This window comes from Rhyacophila brunnea, unplaced genomic scaffold, assembly GCF_057557595.1.
Source record: "Rhyacophila brunnea isolate RB1 unplaced genomic scaffold, BYU_Rbru_1.0 scaffold_13, whole genome shotgun sequence".
In the NCBI taxonomy this organism is placed as follows: Eukaryota; Metazoa; Arthropoda; class Insecta; order Trichoptera; family Rhyacophilidae; genus Rhyacophila; species Rhyacophila brunnea.
In genome coordinates, this window is record NW_028232785.1 from 6,170,637 (window position 1) to 6,187,743 (window position 17,107).

Here is a 17,107-nt window from a genome sequence, read left to right on the forward strand (position 1 = left end):
TGTAATAACCTGAGTTATTATTTTTCAACATATCTGTGTTTTGTATTAAACAGTTTTATTTAAACAATAATACTATGTAATTTTATATATTACTATGAACAATATGGAAACACAAGATCATATTTGTTATTCCAAGATTTACCAATTTGTATACATGGACGTATTATTATTATTAACCGATTTGTGTTTAATTTTTCAAAATATTGTGTTTTTTGTATTGCTATTAAAAACAAAATACTTTTATTATTATTTCTAACCCTCAATCAGAATAAAGTTTTTACTGTGGGAACTTTCCATAATAAAAATACGCTTATCATAAATTGGTTGCAAGCTGAAGTATTGATTAAAAAAACTCAATGGGGCGTTTTTATGTCCGAGCACGGTCCATTTCTTGTGTTGGCACTTTGCCCACGAAACGAGCTTCTGTCTGACATTTATGTGCTTCCTCTGTGGGCACCGTCCAATCTCTTTGAGGTAGACAGCGTTTGAAGATGGCTTGATTGAACCTTTAGGCCATCCGCTCACGTGAATACTCGAGAAAGACGTGACTGAAACTCCGGTATCTAGCTAATATATTTCAATGGCGGCTCGCTGACGGCAAGACTGGAATCTCTCAGTTTCAAAACGTTCGCTACTAAACTGAAAAGACGCGACATGCTAGTCACCCAGTCTCTCAGTTGCCAGTCACCCATTAAACAGTGGTACCAATATCAGTAGGTTCGATAAAAAATCATATTTTCATCCCAAAATTGGTAACACTGAACAAGAAATAACAAGCCAAGACGTCAAAAGTTAAAGATGGGCGGACTGATTTTTATTTTAAAATATGTGGCAGATGTTGAGAAATATTTCTACCTTAAAAAGCTTACAATAGTAGTAGGAAAAGTACCTAGAAAAGACAATGGGTTTGACAGTTTGAGGTTATAAGTTCCAACAGCAACCAGTTTGTCGGATTTTGGTTTCTGCGTGAGATGATGGGATGACCTTAGGTTTAGTATGAATTTTACTATAAACACATATAAGTTTACATCCTCTAATACTTTTGTAGTTAGGATAATGATTATACAAAGTAATAAGAGTAATAGCTTACCGTAAAACCAAGTTTAGCAGCTTAAGAAATTCAATTGAAATAACGTAATCTCAGAGCTGACACGTCTTAACGACTTTCTTCAGATAGCGGGAAATCGTTTGACAGATGTCATATTATTTTCGTCTATAGTAGATGGTGTATTCATGAAACATACAAAACATATTTGGATCAAGTATCCCACACTAGTAATAGAGGAAATAAAATTGTCAAACGAAATATTAAGGTCCATTTACCTGGATCACCCAATGTTAAAACTCCAAATTTTTTTGGGTGCGTTTGTTTGTGCATCGTTAGTGCACGTTTGTGCACGATTTTTTTTCGTTTGTGCACCTATAATAACCGAAAAATTCCAATTTCAAATTGGGTGTTCCAGCTAAACGTTGGGTCACCCAATGTTGAAATTTCAACTTTTTTTGTGTGCATTCGTTTGTGCATCGTTAGTGCACGTTTGTGCACGCGTTTCTTTCGTTTGTGCACGCACATTAAGGGGGTTATTCAGATTTCAATTTGGGTGACCCAGCTAAATGCTGGATACTTGTGTCACTAAACTTGGATTTTTTTCAAAATTTAAATTGTAAACACTAGTGCCTTGGTAGTGAACGTTAGTGCACGATTCTTTTTTGCCTTTTCATCTGTATTCAGCGCGCTATTTGATTTTTAAGTTTGTATGCAAAACCTGAATGCGTGGGTTTAAAAATATTTTTTTTAATGAAATAACTTGTCGCATAGAAAATGCGCAATTCTGCATACTTTTTTAATTTTTTTCTCATATAGTGCGTGAGATATTTGATATGAAATATTTGATGAACGTTAAGTCGAACCACCCAACAAACTTTTTTAACTTTTTATTAGGTCATCAATTTGTCTATTATTGGCTTACGTTTGTGCACGTGCTTTTTTTGATTTCGAGATTATATCTTGAGAGATATTATTTTTTTAAATTTAGTGACTTGATACTTGAACCATTAAATTTACCTTAAAATTGTTTTGTTAAGTGCATACGATTACATATATTTTTTTAAACTTTTAACATGATTTTTCAATTTTTTATCTTTTACATTAAGCTATAAATTTGATTTTGAATGGCTGTCAAGTTTTAACATCAAACATTTTTTTTCCACACTTTTTAAATGCACACCTTTGAGTAATTTAATTACATGATTTTTTATGTATTTTGTATTGTTTTTCCATGTAAATTACGCGAAAAATTCCCATTTTTCCATTTTCACTAAGTACCCCGTCAAAATATCCCGAACAAAAACAACCGCATCCGTTTGGAAGATCCAGTCAACAGAGTCTCGCAAAATAGCCAGAACGGTGTATGCTCTCTAAATATTTCGGTCTATAATAGATTACTTAAAACTTAATATTTTGTATACACAAAAGTGTCAAATCTTAAAAAAAATCATTAATAAACTTAAAATTTGTCTTTTTATTTATGATTTTGTTAATTTCATAAGCAAAAACGGAGTAAATAATAAGTATACTTAGGTACCTTTTGTTTTTAACTTATGATCCGTAATAAGAAATAAATAAGTTATAATACAATAATTACGTTGGTATGCATATTTTTGAAAAATGCAATGTATTTTTATGCAACGATATTTTCTTCAAAAGATAATATTGGAATGACATTTCGTCAACTAAATGCGCGGAACTTGTTAGGAAATTTGAACACTTTTAGTATTTTAATGTTATAAATGAGTAAATCTGGTAATTTTTACAAAATATTTATTGACATAGAATATAGAGGAGTTACATGGTTTGCTTTTGTTTTTTTGAGATTTGAGCTGGGAGTTACAATGTTTGAATTAAAATAAACAGCACCAAGTTTTACAGTATCTATTGCTTGTCTACATTATGTTGGAAAATTCAATAAAATCGCATAAATAGGGGTAATAAGCATCACATAAATGAACAAAATAATATTTAATTCATTTTAATTTTCGAGTTAGCTTTCAAATGACAGATTATTATAAAATTAGTGATAATCAGCCACCATACTTGTTTTCAAGAACTGAAGGTATTCTTAGTTATTTTATTTCATGCCTTTCTTGATTTAGTTGAGGAAGGCTGCAAAGAATTTTGGTTGCATAATAGTACTTTAATTTATTCGTACAGGGACAAAGAGATTGGAGGGAGCTCTTGCTATTCTTCACCAAAACGCAGTTTAAATTAATATTTCCATTTATTAGATCCATTATATTGCAGTGCTCATTAGTTTTCCTCCTGGTCGTACCTATGGATTTGTAAAATCTAACACCAATATTTTTTTTATTAAATTGATGGCATAAATATGTAACATGGTATCTTCTTCTTCTTCCACGGTGCTACATCCCGGGGTGGGATTTGGCCACCTCCACAACCGCTCTCCACTCACTCCGGTCTCTCGCCACACTTCTCCAGTTACCGGATCTTCCTATATGAAGCCAGTCAATTTCTACGGCGTCAGCCCATCTCTTTCTTGGACGGCCTCTGGGTCTCTTCCGTTGGGGTAGCCACTTCGTCATGATCCTTGGCGCTCTAACTTCAGGCATTCTCTCCACATGCCCCGCCCATCGTAGTCTTTGGAACTTACAGTGTCTTATGATTGTTTGCTGTTCAATCAGCTCTTCCAACTCGTGGTTCATTTTAATTCTGTAGTTCCCATTTTCCAACGTGGGTCCAAAGATTTTTCGGAGTATTTCGCTCGAAGACAGCTAATTTGTTTTCTTCGTTTTGAGTCAAGCACCAAGTCTCACAGCCATAAGTGACCACTGGCCTTATAATCGTTTTATAAATTAGAAGTTTACTTCTTCGGCCTAGAATTTTCGACCCCACCAGTCGCTTGCAGGCATGCCAGCATTTATTCCCGGAGATAAGGCGGATTTTTATCTCCTCTGCTGTCTTATTTTGGGTATTTAGGCTGGATCCGAGATACGTGAACTTGTCCACCCCTTCATATGCATGCTGTCCTATGACTATATTCTGCAGCGGTACCTGATCGCGTGTGCTGACCATATACTTAGTTTTTGACTGGCTTATTTCCAGCCCAGCGTTTTCTGCTTTTATTTTCATAGTGCCACCATGGTCGATCATCCTCTGTTTGGATCTGCTTGTAATTAGTATCCGTCAGTGTGGTCTTTATAAGCCTTACTAGTTTTAAGGGAATTCCCAGTATTTTTAGGCTTTGCAGCATCTTATCCCTATTCACACTGGCGAAAGCTTGTTTAAAATCAATAAGCAGGTGGTGGAGTGTCAGGTTGTATTCGTGCGCTTTCTCCATAGTTTGCCTCATGAGATGGATGTGATCTATGGTGGATCTATTTGGTCGGAAGCCGCATTGGTATTCTCCCAGGATTTCCTCACCATAGATCATTAACCTGCTATACAGTACAGATGAGAAAACTTTATAAGCTGTGTTTAGAATTGTGATCCCTCTGTAGTTATCGCAGATTGTTTTGTCTCCCTTTTTCAGAATAGGCACGATTATTATACCCATCTTCCATTCCTCAGGTAGAATTTCTTTTTCCCAAATATTGAGAATTATCTTGTGGATATTTGCTTCCAGTGTAGGGCCACCAGTCTTTATCAGCTCGGCTGTTATCCTGTCGGTTCCAGGTGCTTTATTGTTTTTCAGCGTTCTTAATGCTCTTCTTACTTCAGGTAGAGTAGGCTCATCAATAAATTCCTCAGCAGTGTGGTACAATACTTCTTCCGTTTCCTCATGACCATTATTATAAGCCTGATTTAAAAGTGTTGTGAAATAGCCTTTCCATCTTTCCATGATGTCCTTCTTTTTGATCAGCATTTGTCCTTCACTATCCTTACAGGAGTTTAATCAGGGTTGATAGGATTTAGTCTTGTAAAATTTTCTGGGATCATTGTTTCTTCTTTGACATTCCATGTCTTGAAGTATTCTCATGAGCATCAATCGCTTTTTCTCTCGACAGAGCTTTGTTGCAGTTTTTCTCTTTTCTTTATAAGTTTCGTAATTTTGGCGAGTTTCCCTTTGTAGGCATTTCTTCCTTGCTTCATTTTTTTTCAAACAGTGCTTGCCTGCAATCATCATCAAACCATCCTGCATCTATTTTTGCTTTGTTTTCCCCCAGAATTTCTGTGGCACTCGTGATAACACAGTTTTTTGTATTTTCCCAGTCCACATTCACATCATCGGTTATTAAAGTCATTTTTAAGTTTGTTTCTATAGATTCCTGGTATTTATCCAAAATTTCTTCATCCCTCAATTTTTCAGCTCTCCATTTAGTTCTTCTCTGGCCTACTTTTTTCAGTATTAAGGAGATTTTTTGTTTTAATTTTGCTCTCACCAGGAAATGATCAGAATCGCAATTGACTTCTCTGCAGACGCGCACATCCTCCACTGTTGTCGCTCTTCTTTTTGATATAAGAATGTGATCATTCTATTTGGTTGCATGTATTACTTCCAGGTATTTTCCAGGTTCCTTTGTGGATATTTTTATGTTTAAACCATGTACTACTAATTAATAAATTATTTGCAGCCGCTAAAAAGCATAGACGTTCACCATTATCGATTGTCGTTTGATGCAAACTGTGCTGCCCAGCTACTTATTTAAATGCTTCATCTTTTCCAACTTTTGCATTGAAGTCTCCAAAGACAATTAGAGCATCATGTGGGAAGACTTTTTCGCAGGCTCTCTGCAGATCTTCATAGAATCTATCCTTAATTTCCTCGGTCGCATCATCAGTTGGGGCATAAACGTTGATGAACGTAATATTGAAAAGTGTACCTTTCAGTTTAAGTTTACATAATCTCTCACTAATTGGCTCAAATCCTAGTACTGCCCTGCGGATATCAGAGCTGATTAAGAACCCAGTTCCATAGCGACCCTGCGTACCTGCAGATACACTGTAATACAAAGTGTAGTTTCTCTTGTTTATGAAACCTGCGCCCTCCCATCTTATTTCCTGCAATACAGTCACGCTCATTTTATACTTATGCAATTCAATTGCAACCTCCTCCATCTTGCCCGGCTGCAACATAGTGCGTACGTTCCATGTGCCACATTGTATATATAATCGTTTGTCCTTAATTCTTTGCTTGGGTCGTTGGTTTATGGGGAGTCCGGGGTTCGTAATCAGGGTTTTTTTTACCGTGTTGGGTGATTAACCCTACGACGAACCCTCATCCTTTATCCGGGCTTGGGACCGGTCATAGCGTAGGTAGAGTCGTTCCCTATTACTATAGGCGGAGATTGTGACATGGTATGGCTTAGGTTTTTCCAGGCTTCTTTAAACGCAGTTATATAATCAGCATGAACACTTTTTTTTTATTTCTCAACCTCATTTCAATTACAGAGCGAATCGTTCAACCTCAATTTGAGTGTGGTCCTTCTCCTTTTTTTAATGTACATTGGTGATATTACGTGGCATTGCAATATTAATTTAATAAAGCATTGGTGAGTACTAAATTTTTTCCTGGTTTTTTTCCCTGCTCCATCACTATACAGAATAGTGGTTTTATAGTCGTCGTCGTCGTCGTCGTAGAAAGAGGCAGAAGAGGAAGAGTAAATTATTGACATATTACACTGGAAAGCTAATTTGCAGTAAGCCCACTTTCGACTTCAATCAAAACATTGCAAAGACCATCAATCGTTTTTGGTTGCAGAGAGTAAAATTATGAATGGCAAGTTTTGTTTTAAAATATGCGCTGGACACATTAGATTTTGGATATATCAAAACGCATTGTCTATTGTAAACACATATTTTTCAGTAATTTTGTCAGATTCCTTTTCCCTTCTGGCGTAGGTATTTTTTCTTTTCTTGCTGAACAAGGTATTTTAGTCCATCTAAATTATTTGTTTGACTGAAATAGTTTTCAATTCAAATTTCTGACAGACTTCTATACTATGTTTAAAATGTTTATTTGTCCCTTAAAATGGTCGAAATCAGTGTTTCTAAACCTTTTTACAGCTGTGGATTACTGAAATTATTAGAAACGTTTTACGCACCGCTAACGTATAAGGAAAACATATTATATAATAACGTATGATAGCAGTTAATTTCGTCACGTAAAACCATTAATATATTTAAGGACAAAAACACAATGCTCAAATACTTACAGTTGCACAGGTTTTATTAAAATTTTAGCATTAGCATTTGGACGCCCAAAAATTGCGGACCACAAGAAAACTTTCTGAGGACCACTGATCTAAATTAAACATTGGCATCATTAAATATACAACCAAGCCAGGGCTCGAAATAGACCGGAACGCACCGGAGCGCCGTTCCTGTTCGTGAAATTCTAAAAGATACCGTTCCGGCTCGTGGATTCTTTGAAAATTGCGTTCCGTTTCGTGTTATTGAGATAATATTGCATGTAGGTATATAGTTCTTAAAGTTGTAAGAACTGATTCGTGAGAATATGTTAGGTTATTTATTAACGATTAGTCCTACAAGGTCTACAATATAATATAAGCTGTTCGGTTTTCAGATGTGCTCCAAATTTGTAATTATTTACCCTTACAAGCAGGGCTGAATTTCCAAAAAGGGCTACAGGTCCGGGACCTAAATTTAGTAGGTCTACAGAACCCGAAAAATAACGTGAAATCACAAAAGAACCTTGCAGCGAAGGAATACACAAATATACGAGCTTCTAGAATTTTGAAGATAAGAGCCCAATTCTAAGAAAATTGGTGGAAAATAAGTGATTTTGCAAAAACAAACATAAAATAATATGAAAAAACCATTAAAAAAATAATTGAAAAAACCAGGTTTTAGTACTTCTCTGTATCCATCTTTCAGAATCGTCCTTGTTTCTCTTATGAATGCCGGATTTATCTGAAATACCATCTGAGATATTATCTGGCACCACATAGTGCAGACACAAAAACAAGTCATTATCTTCCAATACTGGAGTAATATTTTTTGTGTTAAATATAATAATTGCTATAGTTACAATATAATTATTATAATACCATTAATATCGATAATTCCTAGTATGTATCATCTGCAAAGAATAATATTTTCCGAATTATGTACCTACCTACTCGTACCTATTTTAATAACAACTGTTGTTTCACTATTGCAAAAAAAAGTTTTTAATTTTTTTCTTCAATTTTCTAGTAGGTTTTTTAAACGGAATACATAGTTTTCAACTGCACCACAGTGGATCAAATAAACAGATGTGGATGGTTCAATGTCATCTTGCCGAGATAATAATATTATGTAAATGATTGTCGGTTCGTGATTAGACTGTGGCTCTATATCATTTAGTGTTCTTAAAACTGTTGAATACCTACATATGTAGTAGGTACATCAATATTATTGTATATTTGCATAGTAGAAGCTGTTACCTTATGGCAGTGAAATTTAATGCTGCTCTGGTCTTTTCATTTTCTGATGTTTTAAAATAACTCCACAATATTGAAACAAGTTATAATTTTTGGGGGTGTCTTCACAGCCTTTCTGGTGTTTATCATTTTGAAGTGTTTGTATTTGTCTTCACCAATAACTTTTTTTAAAAAATCACAGGGAATAATTTTGGTTCAAGTTTTTCTGTATGAAAATGGAGACCAAGCTATACATATCAACAGACGACGTAATAAAATAATGACTGACACCTTATTTTATCAACCAAAAGTTGAAACGGCCAACTACTATGCTATGACCAATTCATAAATAAAAGCACCATATCTATGTATTAATTAAATACATAGAAATAGATATGTACCTACATATTATACATATTCGGCGTAAAAACCTCAAAAATGATAATCATGCACGACTATTGCCACTCGATTACTAATAAATGGTAGGTAGGTACCTACCTATCATACATTTTTTTCACTTAATGTGACCTGTATGGGCATTGGTTAATAATAATCGCTGGCAAGCTATATTATTTCGTCTAGGTATCTTATAGGTTTAAAATGCTTGGGTGACTAGGTACAATGAAAAAATGGCGTTGCGAAAACCTTTATAACATTTTGTAGTCTTGGGACATCTCTCAACAGCAGCCTCAAAATGATTGATTCCTTGCTATAATTAGAAGAGAGGCGATCTTCCTGTTTTTTTATCTTCACAGAATTATTAAACTCATTATTTCGTTCTTCCAGTCAGCTTTGAACGTAATATTAGATTGATTAAGGGCATTAAGGCGAGATATAGGTACCTAGGTACCTAACTTGCCGACAACACCGAGTTGAGTCTTTATTTTAATTGAGGCTTTTCAGCGATTAGGAATGCAGTATATGTATGAATAGAATAGTTACCTAAATTATAATAATACTTATATTATAAGTACCCACATATAATTTGATTTTTTACGGCGTATTGAAAACCTGTGTTATTAAAAATCTATAAACCTTATAGAGATAGGTACCTATCTTCTTCTTATTGTGCCATCCCCTAGCGGAGGTCGACCACCATCAAGGCGATCTTATCTTTGTCGTATGCTACCCGGAACAGTTCGGTGGAGCTGCACTCGTACCAATCACGGAGGTTATTAAGCCACGAAATGCGGCGCCGTCCTCTGCTACGCTTCCCATTGATCTTTCCTTGAATGACAAGTTGGTGAATGCTGTATATGTGTCCTCTCATAATGTGGTCGAGGTATTGTAGTTTCCTGGTTTTGATACTACGTAGAATTTCTCGGTCCTTCCCCTTTCGATTGAGAACTTCAACATTTGTCACCCGGTCAGTCCAAGGAATTTTGAGGATGCGTCTATACAGCCACATCTCGAAAGCTTTAAGTCTCCGTGACATCTCTTGGTTTAGCGTCCATACTTCCATGCCATAGAGAAGAATTGAGAGCACATAACAACGTACCATGCGCAGTCTCAGACCTAGGTTAAGATCTCGATTGCTAAGGAGGCGTCTCATTTTGAGAAAGGCGCTCCTTGCGATCTCAATTGTAGTTTTTATTTCCTGAGACTGGTCCCATTTCTCATTGACCCATAATATCGTTGTTAGGCAAAAAATACAGCAAATCATTAATAGGTAATTAATAATTATTATGCTGTGTTATATGTAATATGAATCATTATTTTTTACTGTTTATGTGTTAGCAGATCTAAAAAACTATAACGAAGTGATCGTATACTATTTTAAGCCTTTAACTTCCAAGTCGTATTTCTGATATAAATTTTATAAGCCCCACATGCCTATACGCTGAAATGATTCATTATTTTTCTATGTTACTTAGAGAAGCTTCATACATCGATTGGCGTAGGCCGTAGCGTATCGTTATACCGTACAATAGACAAAGGGTTAAGTTGACGATTATTCGTTATAAGAAAATATAATATATTATGAATTTTGCAGCAATGTGAAAATAGATTACGGCAAAGCAATAATTCCTTACGGGGCATCCCAAGTTTTCTAATGCAGCTCGAAGACGGTGAATTCCCATAACACGGGTAAGTACAGCGCAATTATTTTTTACTCTAGTAGCTTAAAATGTAATGACGTCATTCTTTAGTTCCTCGTACCTACAGCAGGTGCCTGGTCATGCGACTTCGAAACATTTTGATTTTTGATAATAGTGTAAAGATAAACCATCACTTATTTTATAATAATGTAGTGTTTTGAATGTATAGTTTCGTTATAATTATTACATTGAACTAGCTAAAGTTTTGTGATGTGATTTTACTTCATTTTATGACATGTGACGTAACCAATGTCGTTTGCCTAATCTAAATCGTTTTTAGGTGATCGAAGTTGGATCCTGAACAATTATTACCTACCGCATGAGATAAAAAAAAATACTCAGTATTCTTCGCCTAGAGAGATCCCACTTATCATCTGGGTCAATGTCAATGTTGGCGTAAGTAGTAAGTACTTATAAGATTTTACGCATGGAATGTAATGAAGTTAGAATGTCACCATCAATTTCCTAGGGTAAACAGTCTATTGTAATCTAATCTAATCAATTATAATCTGGATGGCGAACCCTTTTGAATAGGTATATTAATATTTTACTAAATAACTAAATGAATACTTTTTTAATCAATTTTTATGGGTAATGATTACTCTCTGGTGTTTGCTTTTCTTCATCGCCAACCACCACGTCTCGACACACATAGTTGAGCGTATACCATGGTGTACCGAACATTGGGCGTTTTTCATAGCTGTGCTAAGAGTGACACCTGTAGAATCTTCCCGATATCTCGATTGGCGTGCAAGAATGCATGATTTCTAGTCCAATTTAATCTATTATGGTCATGCCTCAATGAAAAAAGACCTTGCTAATCATATGACGTTTCAAACTTTTTGAAAGAAATAGTGCCCCATAGAAACCAAGTTACAATAACCGAGCGGGTATTAAAACTTACTCGTTTGTATACATTGATATAAGTACCATAATAATACACCGTTTCATACAAAATCACAATATTAAAGTAGACAAGTTTTTCAGAATAGGTCAAAGACATCTTTCAAAAATCTCGAATAATCCTTTTTTTGCAATGTGGGTAAAGTTAATATTTAACTACTTGCTACAATATAATATAATATATATATTAGCGTTTTGGAAAGAAATCTTGTACAACAATAACCCTTATTGCGATGTAGGCAGGGTTAATTTTTCAACCACATTTATCCACATTTTTATGTCCAGAGAGAATGATATTTGAATGAATGGATGGGACCTGTCGGATCTTGATTTCTATTAGCATCATTTGCGAGGGTCCTTTCAATTTTTCAAATTGCGTATTCTCATATAAATGTTTGTATTCTATACAGGTGCCGTACGTAAACAAAAAGAACTGATGACTTCATTAAAATCTTGGATGCGGGCCGCACCGCGGCCAACATCGATTATTCTAACTCGGAGAAAGATCAGATGCGGTGCCTGGACATGCTCGCCACATACTGCGTGCAGGAAGCTAACCATGAAAAGAATATAAACATGAAACGGGATCTGTTCACCAAAGCCGCAAACCTATACACCACTGCCGACAAAATCATCATGTATGATCATGTAAGACGATACCTACCCACTTTCATTACCTATTTTATTCAACCTAGTCAAATTTTGTTCAAATTTCTTTATATATAATAATATGAAGTGAACTTTACAATTTACAAGTTCAATCCATTCACAACATGACTTGGAAAAACAAAATGAAAACAACTGATTTTTCATTATACAACAGCCGAATTTACTTTACCGGCGAAAATGCTGTACATCTGTATTTTTTTTTTGCAGAATCTTTTGGGCCGAGCATACTTGTGCTTGTTGGAGGGTGATAAAGTGGTGGACGGTGGATGCGCAATTCAATTTTGTGGTGAATCAATCTTCCAACAACATCCCCTCGCTGTTCTGGAAAGTGTGCATCGCTTTCAATAAAAAAGACTACCGCAGCGCTCTCGGCTTCTACAGGGAAACTCTGAGAACCAACCCCAACCGCCTGGCTGTTCTCCGTCTCCGTTTCGGCATGGGCCATTGCTTTATGAAGCTAAATAATCAGGATAAAGCAAGGTTTGGGATACTTACATTGTTTTAAATATTTTTCACAGCAAACGTCAATCTGTGAAATGAGAATATACTCATCTCTCATTTAAAATAGTTCAATATAATATTTTAAATATTCAGTTAAAATGAATATCTAGAATTTTTCAAAATTGAGTTTGCATATTTCATCAAAGATCCATTAATTCTCATGTTTTTTTAAGTTTTGTTGATTTACGGATGAATGCCATGTGCCAAGTGCAATTTTGCATTATCTATCTTATATTCAAATTCTAAATAGTCATGACTCATGACTCTGGATCCAATTGGTAATGCAAGTGGCTAAACATCCATTTCTCATAAAAAAAATATTTTATATTTAAAATATTTTTTCCAATGAAAAACCATTATAGTGTAACAATAATTTAACCCTGATCATCCACAGATACGATTTCTAGTGCGCATGAATCACACAACTGATAAACATTCTACGAATAATGTTTGCTTTATAATAATTATTGACCTAAGAATAAGGTAGTATTATTTTGAAATACGCCATTTCTATTGGCATTTCCCAGTGGCTAAGCCACAACATACGACCGTAGCCATAACCATAATCTAACCTAACCGAAAAAAAATATTTTTTTAAATCGGTACATGTTCAAACACGGGCATTACCATGATCTTACTCCCTACTTCATTTATCATTTGTCAATTTATAGCTACGGCCGTATGTTGTAGCTTAACCACTGGGAAATGCCAATAAATATGGCGTATTTCAAAAAATAGTACCTTATTCTTAGGTCAATAATTATTATAAAGCAAACATTATTCGTAGAATGTTTATCACATTTGAATGGTCAAAGACATAGCTTATAATTAGTATCTTTAGAATTATCTTCAAATGTGTTAATCGTGCCAATTTTTTAATAATAAAATGCCTAATTTTTGTTAAATTTGGGATCACAAAGATTATTAAATATAATTTTTTATCGTAAATATGTCACTATATAATGTTAACATTAATTTTACTAATGGTTTTGTAAATGCGTTTAAAAAATAATGAATCTAAAAAATATTAATACCACTGCACATGGATGTACCGAAATATGACTATATTCTAAAACATTAGAGCGAAAAGTTTAAAAAAATACTATTTTATGTAATAAAAATACTTTATGCAGTCATCAAATGTTTAAAATAAATATAAAGGATAATAAGGCTTCAAAATTATATAAATAGATTATCTAAAACGTTTAAGGAATGTCCAGGATTATGCTCTGAATATACCTAATAGGTTGAGCAAATGGCTGACATCCATTTCTCCTAAAAACAAAATCTGTCAATACAAACCTCTACTCTGTGGAGGCCCATATGATCCTATTAGGATCGGACATGGTCGAAAGAAAAAAGAAAAAGAATACCATAAAAGCTCCATTTTTACCTATGCTGAGCATGTGGGCCGTTAAGTCTGTAAAGAAAACATGAAGAAATTATATGAACCTATAATTATGTCTGATTAATAAAATTACATACTTAATGTAAATATTATGATATAAATTTCATATATCACATGAGTATGAAATGAAATTTATGACGAAAAGAATAAAATCCTTTCTACATAAATTTTAAAAAGATCTCATTGCTCCATCTATCTAGTAATCATAATAGTAATTCAAGAACCTTGTCTATCCGCTTAATTCAGCAGGGTGAAAATTTTTCTCAGTTCAGTTCATTCAGTTGTCTTGTAATTTGTTTTCAGGGTTACAATCCAAGTCCAATAACAACAGAGAATCGGGGGTTGTGTGCGGAGAACTGTTACTAACTTGCACGAGAAACCGCGACCTGGCTACGCAGTTTGCACTTTCTGCATTTGTCCTGCCGCACTTTGGCCTCGAGCAGATGTATATCATTTTATCGAGGGGATTCAGAGAATGTATGTATATTTTATATCATATTTGTATAGGCGTACAGTTAAAAATATATTTTTTACTGGCCCTACAATCCGATGTGGATCTCGGCTGCCTCATGAAGAGGTCTCATAACAGATATTTTTTACAAGAAATATAATTGATCGTTTGCTCAACCTATTGGGTCCACAGCTTAACAGTTGATATTCCTAAATAATACACGTGATTTAAGAATGTAACAGTCTTCATTGAAAATAGTTAACTTGGAACAGCCTCAGTAAAATACCCATTCGAAAAATCTTGGATCTTCTCAAGCTGACTCAGCTGGCATGCGATAAATCTAGGGTTGATTCCCATGTCATGTTCTAACATTTTTATCAATTAGGTTTGTTTCTGAACCTGTTTCGAGTTATGTATGGAAGATTGATGAATGTTTCATTGTTAAATCTTGTGTAACATCTTGAAGAATCTATAATTTAATTTAAACTATTAAAAAGTACTAGTATGTCAGTACGAAAATTCGAAGAGATCCTTATGCTATCTATGAATCAAAATTTGTATATAATAGAATATGACCTGGTATTCACCACTTAAGAAAATTGCTTTACAATAATTGTTTTGTTCACCCATACGCACTTCTGACAGGCCGCTGCGGCTAGCCGGCATACAAAAAACGATATGCGGCTAGCCGCGATGCGGCCTGCCGCAAGTGTGTATGGGCACTAAGCTTTTTATCAAGTCATCATCATCAGCCGGGGTCGATCTACAGTTGGATGAAGGCCTCCCTTAGCTTCCTCCATTTTTCTCGGTCCATAATTCTTTACTGCCACATACATCCTTCTTCTTGGTCGTTCACTCATGGCTGAGGATCGTGACCACTTTTTAATTTTGCCATCCAACTTTATTGTTGAGTTTTTTCTTATTTTTTTATCAAGTATGAGGACTGAAATTTATGTTCTAGTCTATATTATTATAATGTTGTAATTATTATTGTTAATACTGTATGGTGGGCGAATTTAAATAATTCATGCAAAGCCAATGTATAAATATATTAAGTTGTTTTATTGTATTCAACAATTATTCCTTCACTGGGCCTCCCAATGTTTCAAAAATGTCATAAAGGCTCAACCAAAGAACTACGAGATAATAAAAATTCTTGGATCACTATACGCTAAATCTACCTTTCAATCTTAACGAGATGTAGCTCGTGCACATCTCAAGAAAGTCACTGATCAATTCCCAGATGACATCGAAGCTTGGATTTAATTAGAGCAGTCTGATTTGCAGTTATATCATCCCATTTTTTATTAATATACAAGACATAAACTTTCATTTTTAAAGATATAATAATTATGTATAACCATCTTAGTCATTTTGTCATCTGTCTTTGTTTCATCGTTGATACTAGATAGATCAATATACACTTCAGAGAAGAGGTGTTTATTATCTGCATTGTGAAACTTGTAAAACAGTTTAGAGATTCACACAATTCACCAAGCACGTCTTTATAGCGAGCAGCAGCCATATTGTAGATCCAATTCATGGTCCGAAATATGTGTATCTATATGACAAGGGTGATCGACTAAATCTCATGGAGCAATTTGGGATAAAAAAAGTGTATTCCAAAAAAGTCTATGTGGATGTTAATCTGTAAAAGACTTGTTTTCGCAGGGTTTAATTGAATTTTAAAAACTAACCCAACACCATCTGTAAGTTGTCTTATTTCAATGAAAAAAATATGCATGACTGACAAAGTTTAATGTGCACTATTTATGGCAGTTCTTAACAGCCTACCTCCACCCTTCACCACTGCTATCTATGCCCCAAGGCTTTCTATGCAATGTGCTGCTCACCCATCTAATGGTCAAACAAGCAATGAAATGTAAAAACAATAAATTGTTGACTACGTAGTATACGTTTATACAGCAAATACTTTAAGTAATATTCTGTTAATTTCTGTACACGTTTGCTTAATCTTATCAATGCTTTTTTGTTTGCAGTATGAGAATTGTTTGAACAAATTCCACGCTCACCATAATGTGGATGATTTGATTTACATGGCCCGAGCTGTGTCGTATGCGAATCGACTCCAGGAAGCCAATATAGCTTTGCTACGAGCCAGACGAGTTGGGCCTTGTAACGGCTCTCTACTCTACACCATGGTGCTCATCCTGAGAAGAATGTCCGCCCACGTTTTGATTGGTCACAGAAGTTTATTACTTTCAATACTTACCTATGTAACTACCTACCCACAGAAAATTGATTAATTTTTGTATCATAAATTTCATGATTTTTCCTTTATAACATTGATGATTTATTGTAATATATTTAGACCAAGCAAAGAAATAATTACATGTTACACCTCCTTACATTTTTAAGTTTAAGTCGACCACCCAGTTAAGTACCTCTTGGATTGATGATTGTTAATAGAAAGGTAGTTTAAAGTATTTTAATAAATAATTGATGTTTTATGATAAATGTTGAATTTCATTTTTTCACCCTTTCCTTTGCTCAGCTGTAATAAAATATTATTATATTCGCAGAGAGCATAATATTCATAGACTATAGATACATCTAGACGCCACCCGTTGCATTGCTAAATGAAGCTGCGTGCCATGCGTTTGGTTTGTGGGTGAGCGAACGCATTCGTCTACAAATGTTCGAGACCATAGACCATTTCGGTAGTGCTCGCACTAG

At 34.7% G+C, this 17,107-nt stretch overlaps 1 protein-coding gene across 4 annotated transcripts in view; it reads left to right on the forward strand.

The window, feature by feature from the left end:
- Nucleotides 1–16,884, forward strand: part of LOC147076245 (RNA polymerase-associated protein CTR9 homolog) — a 578,712-nt gene extending 561,828 nt beyond the window's left edge. The window contains exons 1-5 of one of the 4 annotated variants that reach the window (XM_085941690.1): nucleotides 8,786–8,861; nucleotides 10,373–10,467; nucleotides 10,759–10,881; nucleotides 11,792–12,029; nucleotides 12,258–12,528. In XM_085941690.1, coding sequence (XP_085797816.1) covers nucleotides 11,892–12,029; nucleotides 12,258–12,398 — 279 coding nt within the window. In that variant the 5' untranslated portion in view covers nucleotides 8,786–8,861; nucleotides 10,373–10,467; nucleotides 10,759–10,881; nucleotides 11,792–11,891 and the 3' untranslated portion in view covers nucleotides 12,399–12,528. Of the gene's footprint in view, nucleotides 1–8,785; nucleotides 8,862–10,331; nucleotides 10,468–10,758; nucleotides 10,882–11,791; nucleotides 12,030–12,257; nucleotides 12,531–14,262; nucleotides 14,437–16,410 lie in introns of those variants that run through there. The other 3 variants (XM_085941688.1, XM_085941689.1, XM_085941691.1) reach the window with 3 other exon arrangements.
- The last annotated feature ends 223 nt before the right edge of the window (nucleotides 16,885–17,107 follow it).